At 39.4% G+C, this 11,598-nt stretch overlaps 1 protein-coding gene across 4 annotated transcripts in view; it reads left to right on the forward strand.

Annotated features, from left to right (window-relative positions):
• Positions 1 to 1,354: 1,354 nt before the first annotated feature.
• The window catches only part of smarca4a (SWI/SNF related BAF chromatin remodeling complex subunit ATPase 4a), a 39,192-nt gene continuing 28,948 nt past the window's right edge, over positions 1,355 to 11,598 (forward strand). For 2 of the 4 annotated variants that reach the window (XM_028598663.1, XM_028598664.1), the window contains exons 1-5: positions 1,355 to 1,684; positions 6,005 to 6,268; positions 7,299 to 7,431; positions 9,890 to 10,360; positions 10,935 to 11,033. In XM_028598663.1, coding sequence (XP_028454464.1) covers positions 6,047 to 6,268; positions 7,299 to 7,431; positions 9,890 to 10,360; positions 10,935 to 11,033 — 925 coding nt within the window. In that variant the 5' untranslated portion in view covers positions 1,355 to 1,684; positions 6,005 to 6,046. The remainder of the gene's footprint in view (positions 1,685 to 6,004; positions 6,269 to 7,298; positions 7,432 to 9,889; positions 10,361 to 10,934; positions 11,034 to 11,598) is intronic. The other 2 variants (XM_028598661.1, XM_028598662.1) reach the window with 1 other exon arrangement.

The following is an 11,598-nucleotide window of genomic DNA, read 5'->3' on the forward strand; positions in this document are numbered from 1 at the left end:
TATTTTAGATCAAACTAGTGTTCATCAGATGAATCTACTGTTTACAATCCTCACAGAGCTGTGTGTTTACGTATGTGTGTGTGTGTGTGTGTGTGTGTGTGTGTACGAATGTATGCATATATGTATATATGCACTATTTTATGTACAAAGTTATGCTGTATCTGTACATAGTAACAACTGGTTTATGGTTGCCTTGTTCAGCTTTGTTTTTTTAGCTTGTTTTGAGCCGTATGTTTATTTCTTTGTGTGTACTTGAAGAGCAACAGAAAGTGGTGCCCTTTATGCCTACATATCAAAAACTTTAGATGTTGTTGACAAGATGTAGAAGATGTGTCTGGTGTTTTACAGCGTGGCATAACGCATGGCATTGTTATTGTTTTTACAATATATGAATTATTATAGACCACGAACCATTTTGAACCATGTTTGATGTTGTGGGTTGTGATTTAATTAAATATGCTAAACAAACTCATTCTCAGAAACAAGTATTTAGCTTTCAAATGCAGCCTCATACAGTGCTTAGCATAAGTGAACACACCCAAAGTTGACTAAAAAGAGGAATAAAAAAATCATCTTTTGGAAGTTGATCTTAATGCCTTAATTAAAAAAAATGAGGAAGAATCCAACCTTTAAGGACACCAATTGTCTTTGTGAATGAATAATGTATCGTAAATAAATAAATGTTCTTCCTTTAAATACAGGCGGCATAAGTAAGTACAATAGCTGGTATGATTTGCATTGAGAGATGATCTTATGGAAAGTACCCCATGCCAATCTGTAGGTATGGTGAAGGGTATGTGATGATGATGGGGGGGGGCTATATTAATTCCAAAGGCCAAGGGAACTTAATCAGGATGCATAGTATCCTGGATCTATGAAATAACTGGCCTTTAAAACTAAAAATCTGCCTCCTCTATGGGAATCTAACATAGGAGTGTACTGACTTATGCCCCCTGTATTTTAAGAAAGAACATTTATTTATTTATGATACATTATTCATTCACAAATAAAATTGGTTTCCTTAGAGGTTGGATTTTTCCTCATTTTTTTTAATCGAGGCATTAAGATCAAATTCCAAAAGATATGTTGTATTCCTCTTTTTAGTCCACTTCAGCATGGGTGTATTCACTTAAGCTGAGCACTGTACATGCAGTATGGACTTGCAGTTCCTCTGGTATAAGCTTTTATATTTGGGTATGGCAAATATGAGAAAATAGCAGTAGAAAGGGGCAAATTATGAGGTTAAGCACACTCACACAACTACAGGCTGACAATAATGACATAGGCTACCAAAAACCTTATTTTCTCTCTTTCGCTCAATTAATACGTCACAGCCTAATTAAGTTAGATTCCTTTGCACGTAGGGCTGTGTTCACATGAAATGAAAGCCCCGCTAAATGACAATTCCTGCTTTCTTTCCCACAATACCCATCCCCCACGTCGGCTTCTCGCTCTTTCATTCCTGCCTGTTAACGCAGCCCTCACTGGGCATGCGGGGAGTGAGTGAGACGGTGGATGGGGGCGCTGCAGAGTCGCACAGGCCGGTCCCTGTGATACAATCTACCGAGAGAGGGGGGTGAAGGAAAAAAACCAACTAGGTCGGTCGCTCTTTGTTTCTGGCTAGGAGGAAAACCGAGAGACGTTGCAACCGGCGAGGATTTCAACATCAGCGTTCACCATCCGTGTAAGTCAGCTATTAATTGGGTTATTAGTTGAAGAGTTTTGTCTGTGTTTTACGCTGCTATTAAGAGGATGCGTGTGCTTGTATACGGTGTGGGTTTTTTTCTGTTGTTGAGAAAAAAGACCCGACATTACAGTAGCGCTGCTGTGGCGCGACTGTGCAATGAATGGAAATTGTTTTTGGAAATGTGCTTAGAGCGGAGCACTGAGCCAAGGGTACGGGAGGCGCGTTGGATCAATCAGCCACAGCGATGAGGGATGCTTTAACCTTTCACATGTCGCCGCATCTGCACAAACATCTCGAAAAACAACACTGTTTTGTGCCTAATTGGCCTGGGAGAGCATGGCCGGCTAGGCTAACACAACTAGCATGCTAAGTACCGTCAGCAGCCAGCTTATGTTGTGGTATCCGTACGGGCTTTTACCTACCTAGCTAGCTAGCAAGCTAGCCTGAGTCGGGCTGGTGCTCTTTGTCGTTTTACCGACAAGTTTTAGTGTCGTTTTACGGTTGAACCAGGTGTCCAGCGAATGCCAGGAAACTCGTGTTACATTATGTATAACTGGAGCTTATACATAATGTAGCTGGAACTGGGGTGATGGGTTTAATGTTTTCTATGGGACATAATGAAACTATTAAATTCGTCTAGGCCTGGCTAACGTTGGTGAAGCTACCAATGCTAATAATAGCTAGCCTAACTGTTATTTGTTTGTAACATAAATGTAAACATTGTAACAGCTGGACCGACACAAAGGCTTTACTTTGAAAAACGGTTCTATCAATATGCTTTTAGTTTTCTTCTGTGTTTGCATCAGCAGGGGTTGGAGCTAGTTCAATAGAGACTCGTCTACATATTTTTTCAGCATAGTTTTGACCCATAAAGTGACAGTTTAGATTCAGTTGTCCCCCCAAGGGGGGTCCTTTGAGGGGGTCTCCAGCAAAAAGTCGAACTATTTAATTTCACTCTAACTCCATCCATAAGTAACACAATGGCAACATGTATGGCTAGTTTGGATATGAGATTCATACACTTTCTTTAATACAAAAAATAAATAATCTAAAAAGCAAAAATCCTGTCAGATGTACTAAATAATCGTATCAAATGGGGGTCCTTGGTCTAATTTGTGTCAGTTTTAAGGGAACCTTGATGGGAAAATGTTTGTGAACCATATGTTTAGATGACCTCTTGGAGTGTGTGTGTGTGTGTGTGTGTGTGTGTGTGTGTGTGTGTGTGTGTGTGTGTGTGTGTGTGTGTGTGTGTGTGTGTGTGTGTGAAGCTCACACATCCTTAAGTGGCTGGCTTGTTGCTTACAAGTCAGATATGTGGTATCAGTGATGTGAATAAGATGTTTTTTTTTTCCATTGAGAAATCTGTCACAGTTTGAATTAACAAAGGTTAAGGATTGGGCATATTTGGAATGACAGTGCACCACAAAGACACAACATTTTATTTTTTTGGGTCACACAACAAAAGCAGGTGTGTGTATGTGTTTGCACTCTGCAAAGCACCAAACGGTACATTTGAAAAACACTGTAGCATCACACCTTTTGACTTAACATTTACAAATGGAGGTTATGGAGAGCTACTTTTTGAGTTCACCGACAAGTAGGGATGCACAAATAATCAAATTTTTTTTGTCGAAATCGCAATATGGACTAGTGCAATATCCAAAAATTGCAGGCAGGAGCGCAATATTTGTTAATGGCAAAATTTGCGTCAAACCATGCAAGTACTGTGGTGCTGAGACGTCCAAGCCTACAAATCGTATCATACACTACAGAAAACATCTTTGTTTGGTACAGATTCTTGCAAAAATCACACTATAATCATTTACATTTTTTTTTTTTTTTTTAACATTTTTCAATGAAAATGAGAATAATCATGCAAAAATTATATTAAAAATATATTTCCTCCTATATCGTGAATCATATGGCAATCACAATAGCAGTCAAAATAATCACAATTAGAATTTTTCCTCATATCGTGCAGCCCTACCGACTACAAGGGCAGCTCGATTTATGGGGGGGAAATCATCACAATTATTTTGGTATATTTGGTGAAGTTGGGATTATTTAACACAATTACTCCTTGACTTTTGGAAAGGTGATGCATTTATTGAACTTAAAAAAAACAGTTAAACAAATCAACAGTGAAAACACCTTGATCTGGGACATAGAACGTTTTTTTTCTCATACAGAACACGAGACGAATTAAGAGTTCACTTGCAAAATTATTTTCTCGATTACATTGTTTTTGTGATCGTTAGGAACTGAAATGGTGATCAGAATTCGATAAATTGCACCGCCCTCCTATCTTATTAACTGTTGACTACGTAATGTAGGTATGATTGTTATTTATAGTTTAACGGAACAAAGTATTGTGAACTGTAATTTGAAAGAGACATAATGGTTACGTTTTCCATATTTAAACATTATCCAACCTTGTCTGGTGAATTTGTGCTTCGGCATAAATAGAAATGGACAAATTGTTCTTTTTTTTTTTTTTTAGAGGGTCATTCCATGTTAAATTCATGGGGCCTTGCACAATCCTATAGCTTTACTCAAAATACTTTTTTCCCCTTCTTTTTAAGTTTGGCCCTCTTGTTAGGGATACACATTAGGCCTGCACGATTCGGACAAAAATATGAATTACAATTTTTTAGCTTTGATTGATATCACGATTCTCTGCCACAATTTTTTTCTCACAAAGTGTAATATTTATTGCACACATGACAAAACAAACCAAATTGACAGTAGCAAACATAGATTATTTTTTTTTTGGCACCTAGAGCACATGGTGCATCACCACAAGCCTGTAAACACAGAGGCTTCAATGAATACAGGAAATAAAGTACATACTGGCCATTTAAGTACAGTAGGCTACCAAAGATAGTGACATATAACACACAGAACTAAATCTGGCCCTGATACAGGCTCTATCTGAATCTCTTTCAACATGTCTTTACATCATTAAAACATAAATTTCAAATGCTTTCAATTAATGAATTGAAGGGGGGGAAAAAGTCATTTAAAAATTAAATCACGAACAAGTGTGAATTGAGATCATGATTTTATAACGATTTATCGTGCAGGCCTAATACACATAAAGAGCAACAAGACACACAGACAAATAAAAGAAATCTGAACAAATAGTCTACACAGATTCTGTTTGTTGTCTGACTCTTCTAAACCAGACTCCCATACACACTGTGGTAGTTTTACAGCTGTGTGTATTTAAAACACACTGCTTTTAAATACACACAACAGGGCTAAATGTAATCATTTTTGCCATTCTTTGTGTGTACCAGTTACTTATTTTTCACAGGATTGGGTTGAAATTTGTACTGAACATCCAAGAAACTCTTACGATAATTTTCAACGTGTAAATAATTGTTGCTGAATGTTTTTTATAGTAATCAAATTAGTGATTTTTTTTTTTTTTTTTTTTTTTTACCCAACCAAAGAATCTTTCAAAATATATCTCCGCTAGTTTTCACTTTCTTGCAACCACGTTTTGATTCTATGTAGTATTACAAGTTCAATCACATCTAGAAGTTATTTGGTCCTTCATAATAAAAAATATTTGTTAAATATAGCTTCCGAGCTAAAAAAACAACAACAAATAAGCACGCAACATGTATGTACCAAGATCTAATAATGCTGCTGATTGGCTGTCTACTGTTACACATCGTAGAGACACGCAGGAAAAACTCTACGTTACACAGAGACAGGGCTCATGTGGTAGGAGCTGGAAAATAAATACAAAGATGTGTGCTGGAATGTGCAATGTTGTCATTTCATTTAGTTAAAATGTATTTTATAAAATAGGTTTCGAAAAAAGTATCATCCAGGAACTGGTATTGAAGTCACTGTGTTCAGTGTTTCCTCTAGGATTTTTTTTTTAGCAGTGGGGGCAGGTCCAAACACCAAGTTTGGTTTCAGACTATGTAACAAATTTGCGTATGCAGCACAAGCTACTCTATCATTTGGAATTGAAGCACTACTGCGGTGTAAATAAACAAACACACATGCTTGTCTGGTCCCAGATGGATTCTGGACATTGCCTTAATTCAGGGTTTCTGCCGGGTCTTAAAGTCTTACATTAGCTGAATTGTTGTGTCTTAAAGCTACGGTGCGTAGTTTCTGTCGTCCCCAGGAGGAATTCTAAGTAATGACAACACTGTAGGCACATCCACACGATACAGGCCTTCCTTGACCACGCACCGTGTTAAATGTAGTGATTATAGGTCTTAAATGTCATTCATAATGCTCTTAAAAAGGTCTTAAAAGTCTTAAATTTGACTCTGTTGTCCACTCTCTTCACAGGGGTACTTTCTGCTGCCACACACTCCCAGTTTCCCCTGAGAGATGTCCACTCCTGACCCCCCGATGGGAGGGACACCTCGGCCTGGACCCTCCCCAGGCCCGGGGCCATCTCCGGGAGGCATGATGGGCCCGAGCCCTGGTCCCTCTCCAGGCTCAGCCCACAGCATGATGGGGCCGAGCCCGGGCCCTCCTGGATCTGGACACCCCCACCCTCCACAGGGACCCTCAGGATATCCTCAGGACAACATGCACCAAATGCACAAAGTACAAAACTGATTTTTATTCATTTTTGTCCCTTTTCTGAGTATCGACACATTTTGATGCCAATACCGTGAATATAATACCGGTTCCTGACCGATGCATATTTCGATACAATCCATTTTAACAAAAAGAAATTACATTATACAATACTGTAGAAATCTTTTTTTTTTTTTTTTTTCCTTCTTTCAGCTCCTTCACACCGGTGTGACGCACACTGTAGTCAAAAATCAAACAACACACACGCGAGCCCGTCTCCGTGCGTTACGTAGAGTTTTTTCTGTGTGTCTCTACGATGTGTAACGTTAGACAGCCAATCAGCAGCATTATTAGATCATGCTGCGTGCTTATTGGCTCACTGACGCTGATGAGATTTACTCCCTAATAGGGCTGAACGAATATCTTGTCAGATATTGCGATTACGATTCAATTTGCGATATTTTGTATTAACTAGATATTGCACCTTCTGTGATCATGTTAAATAAAGTAATGAAAAGTCCTTTGAAAATAGCACATTTCTGTCAACGATCTGTGATATGTAAAATTGTTCCGGCATTTATCTTATGAAAAGAAGCAGTAAATATAATAATGAAAAGAGGAATAGAAACTATTATAACAAATGTTTCACCAAACAGTCATCTAAATATTCACGTTTGATTAATCGCGATTTCGATTTGAAAACGATTCATCGTTCAGCCCTACTCCCTAAGCACTGTCATTTAAAATTTGGTTTTGAATGACGAGGCATGTTTCTAAACTCGATACTACCGAGGCAATTCGGTCGGTGCCTAAAAAGTATCAAAGTTCGGTAGCCAGCCCTCGTCCCTCTTAGGTTGAAAATGCACTAAATTATTCAGTTATGGTTTATGTTCATCTTGTGATTGTGCTGTAACAATGTACCTTTTTTAGAGTTTACGTCTTTTACAATATAGCGTACAAACTAAGACTGAATACAATTTATATAAATGTAAAAGGAATGACTTCCAACTTGGCATCAGAATTAGTTTCACGTTTGATTATTCTGTCTTTTAATCAGCCCATGGAAGCCATGCATGAGAAGGGAATGCCCGATGACCCCCGCTACGCCCAGATGAAGGGCATGAGCATGAGACCAGGGGGACACAGTGGGATGGGACCCCCTCCGAGCCCCATGGACCAACATTCCCAAGGTAACGCCCCACAATACTGTGTGTTTAATGTATCCTGCGTAGCAAGTTCTAGAGAGATGAAACTGTGAAAGATGATTTTTTTTTTCAGGCCTTTATCTGTATAGGACAGTTTAGACTTGAAAGGGGAGAGAGAGGGGGGGATGACATGCACTAAAGCGCCCAAGAGATGAAACTTGAGGAGATACATGCTCGTGTTCTTAATATCTCAACAATATCTACCAGACCGAATGACGACGCAGATTTCGTGGCCTCGTTTTGGCTCCACTTAAATGCCCGCGCTGCTCTCTGGTGCTCCAAAACGGACGGTACAGGCAACAGAAATGTCACTGCAGTGCACGTGTTGCTAGTTCACGTACATTCTGAGGACAGAAGACGCACCGGCGAGTCCAAGCGATATTTTTACAACACTCAAAAAAAGCCATATTACAAAATTTCATTTTTAGACATTTATTTACTATTTTATTTACATATTACGTTACTTTTTGTTAACCCAAGACTTTTTTAAACTCATTTCAAGCACCAAAACAATTGAGTGTAGGATCGTTTTTACAAGAGACTTGTGAAATATTTCTGCTTCAGGGCAGAATTATCATTGGGTGTCACTATACAGAAAACTGAGTTTGTTCTGAACATTTTGATGTTAAATGCAAATACCGTAAAAAGGATAATTTAAAGAAGAAAAAGGCCCTTAGACCTCAAAGGGTTAACATTACACTTGGCAGCAGGTAACATTAGCCTTCTGTGTTCATCTTCTTTTTTGCAAGTATCAATTCAGGCACCGTTTAAGCACAGGCACTGCTATAAAAGTATTGTTTTAGCACCGGTATCGGAAAAAAAACAACAACAATACCCAACCCTAGTCAAGACGCAGCGGTTGAATTTAAAATTAAGGATCTTTTATGTCACTGAAAAGAACAGGAAGAACAGGAGTAATGTGTGTGTGTGTTTGAACCCACCCAGCCGGTTCCTCTTCTTGTGTTGCCGCTCATTTGGCAGCCGGAGCAGACGGCAGTAGGCAGGACAACGGCAGGGGCGGGGTTGAGGTTGAGGGGCTTCCCCCTTTCAGACAACAACAAAGGCAGCTGCATATACACAACCACCCAGTCAGTGAGCAGAAGAGGATAGGAAGACTCGCTAATCTAGTAAACATTGCAAAATCCACATATTTGGAACGCACTCCTTAATACTCACTTTAGGTCCTACAGTACTTGGTGTGAATGGTACAGTACAGGCCAAAAGTTTGGACACACCTTCTCATTCAATGTGTTTCTTTATTTTCATGACTATTTACATTGTAGATTCTCACTGAAGGCATCAAAACTATGAATGAACACATATGGAATTATGTACTTAACAAAAAAGTGTGAAATAACTGAAAACATGTCTTATATATTTAAGATTCCTCAAAGTAGCCACCCTTTGCTTTTTTTGATAACTCTGCAAACCCTTGGTGTTCTCTCAATGAGCTTCATGAGGTAGTCACCTGAAATGGTTTTACCTTCACAGGTGTGCTTTGTCAGGGTTAATTAGTGGAATTATTTCCCTTATTAATAAAAAAGCAAAGGGTGGCTACTTTGAAGAATCTAAAATATAAGACATGTTTTCAGTTATTTCACACTTTTTTGTTAAGTAGGAATTCCATATGTGTTCCATAGTTTTGATGCCTTCAGTGAGAATCTACAATGTAAATAGTCATGAAAATAAAAAGGAAACGCATTGAATGAGAAGGTGTGTCCAAACTTTTGGACTGTACTATTAGTATGTGGTTTTGAACAGAGGCAGGGTCAATATATTCTCTTACTCATATGAAAAAACTCTTTAAGCACAATGCTTGAACAATGTTTTTGGCACACCCAGCTGACCCTGATTTTTATACAACTTTAATTTACATTGTTTGAAGGAGCCCGAGACCCAAAATATTCAGTGATATCGACTGCTTTTGTAATTGTTGTGCACCTATAAATAAATAACTGGAAACTAGATCCTGAAATTAGCACGCCAATGTAGGCACCAACCAAATTGCCTCCTTAGTGTACAGTATTGAAAAATGCCTTGTCATTCAATACCAGATTTTAATACCTAAGGGAGCAAATCTCATCAGCATCGGTGGGCCAATAAGCACGCAACATGCTTCTACCAAGATCTGATAATGTCTGTGATTGGTTGTCTAACGTTACACGTTGCAGAGACACGCAGGAAAAGCTACGTTGAAAAATAAATAAAAAGATTTGTGCCGTAATGTTGTAATTTTTTTGTTAAAATGGATTTTATAAAATTGTTATCAACAAAAGCGCTGATGGTTGATTGCATGTTACGTCCAACACACACCTCTGATTAATGAAGACACTAAGAACAACCCTTTAGGACCAGGCCCGTAATCATATACAAAACATTTTAAGCACAATACTTGAACAGCGTTTTTGACGTACCCATCATGCATCTGTTGTGTGTTCCCCAGGTTACCCCTCTCCGTTGGGAGGCTCAGAGCACGCACCCAGCCCTGTCCCAGCCAACGGCCCTCCCTCTGGCCCCATGATCCCCGGAGGTCCCTCTGGCCCCGGTGCTGGCCCTATGGAGGGCAGCGGGGACCCTAACCAGGGGATGGGTCAACCTAACCGCGGGGGTCCCCAGGGTCCGGGCGGACCCGGCGGCGCGGGCGGTGGACCCGGCGGTGCAGGCGGACCCGCTCCGTTCAACCAGAACCAGTTGCACCAACTCAGGGCTCAGATTATGGCCTACAAGATGCTGGCCCGCAGCCAGCCCTTACCCGAGCACCTGCAGATGGCCGTGCAGGGGAAGAGGCCCATGCCCGGGATGCAGCAGCAGCCGATGCCCAACATGCCGCCTTCTACGGGGCCCGGAGGTGGGCCTGTGGGTGGGCCTGTGGGTGGGCCGGGACCAGCTCAGGCCAACTACAACAGACCACACGGTGAGCTGAGGGAACCCTCAGGAAGGATGTGCCTCTTAACAGAATTATATCCAAACAAATGTGGAACATAAATGTTAAACTAGGGCTGTGGAATTCACTTCAATAAAATTTTTGATTACGATTTCGGCTCCTAACGATCACAAAAACGATGTCATTGAGAAAAACTACATTTTGGACATTATTTTTTTCAAGTAAACTTATTTTTCTCTTGTGTTCTGAATTAAAAAAAAAAAAAAAAAAAACTTGAAACGGATAAAGTATTAAGAAATTTCAACAGTTTTTGTTTTCACTGTTGATTTGTTTAACCGTATCATTGTTTTTTGTTTCCAAAAGTCAATGCGTAATTGTGTTAAATAATCGTGATTTCAATATTGACCAAAATAATTGCGATTTATGTTTTTTTTTTTTTTTTTTTTTTTTTTCTCCATAATGGAGCAGCCCTACTTTAAACAAAGAAAGCAGATATTGAATGACTCAGCAGAGACACCTGGTGACTGAAAATGAATTTATTATTTAAAAGCTCTCCCAATATGTACTAATGACGTGAAAAATCAAACTGTTCTTCTTGTATTAGGCATGGTAGGTCCTAATATGGCACCTCCTGGACCTGCAGGAGTTCCCCCAGGTATGCAAGGCCCGCCTACCAACGGACCCCCTAAATCATGGCCTGAAGGTAAACCTGGTGCTCGCCTCAGTCAGCTCTGTGAATGTTGAATCCGTTCAGTGGTGAAAGAAGCATTCACATCCTTTACTTAAGTAAAAGCACTGTAAAAATACTCTGTTACAAGTAAAAGTCCTGCATTGAAAATGTTAATCAAGTAAACGTGTGTAAGTATCATCAGGAAAATGTACTTAAAGTATTACAAGAAAAAGTACTTGATGGTGAAAAATCCTCCCATTTTAGAAAGAGTAAAGGATCCAACCAGTTGTGTATTTATAGATTTTATAAACTACATGTGTTTTGTGTGCAAAAATCTTAACTTGTAAAGTAACTAAAGCTGTGACAGATGAATGTAGCGGAGTAACTAGTAACTAAAGTAACTAGTAACTAAAGCTGAAACAGATGAATGTAGAGGAGTAACTAAAGTAACTAGTAACTAAAGCTGTGACAGATGAATGTAGTGGAGTAACTAAAGTAACTAGTAACTAAAGCTGGAACAGATGAATGTAGTAACTAAAGTAACTAGTAATTAAAGCTGGAACAGATGAATGTAGTGGAGTAACTAAAGTAACTAAAG

Source organism: Perca flavescens, chromosome 15, assembly GCF_004354835.1.
Source record: "Perca flavescens isolate YP-PL-M2 chromosome 15, PFLA_1.0, whole genome shotgun sequence".
Classification (NCBI taxonomy): domain Eukaryota; kingdom Metazoa; phylum Chordata; class Actinopteri; order Perciformes; family Percidae; genus Perca; species Perca flavescens.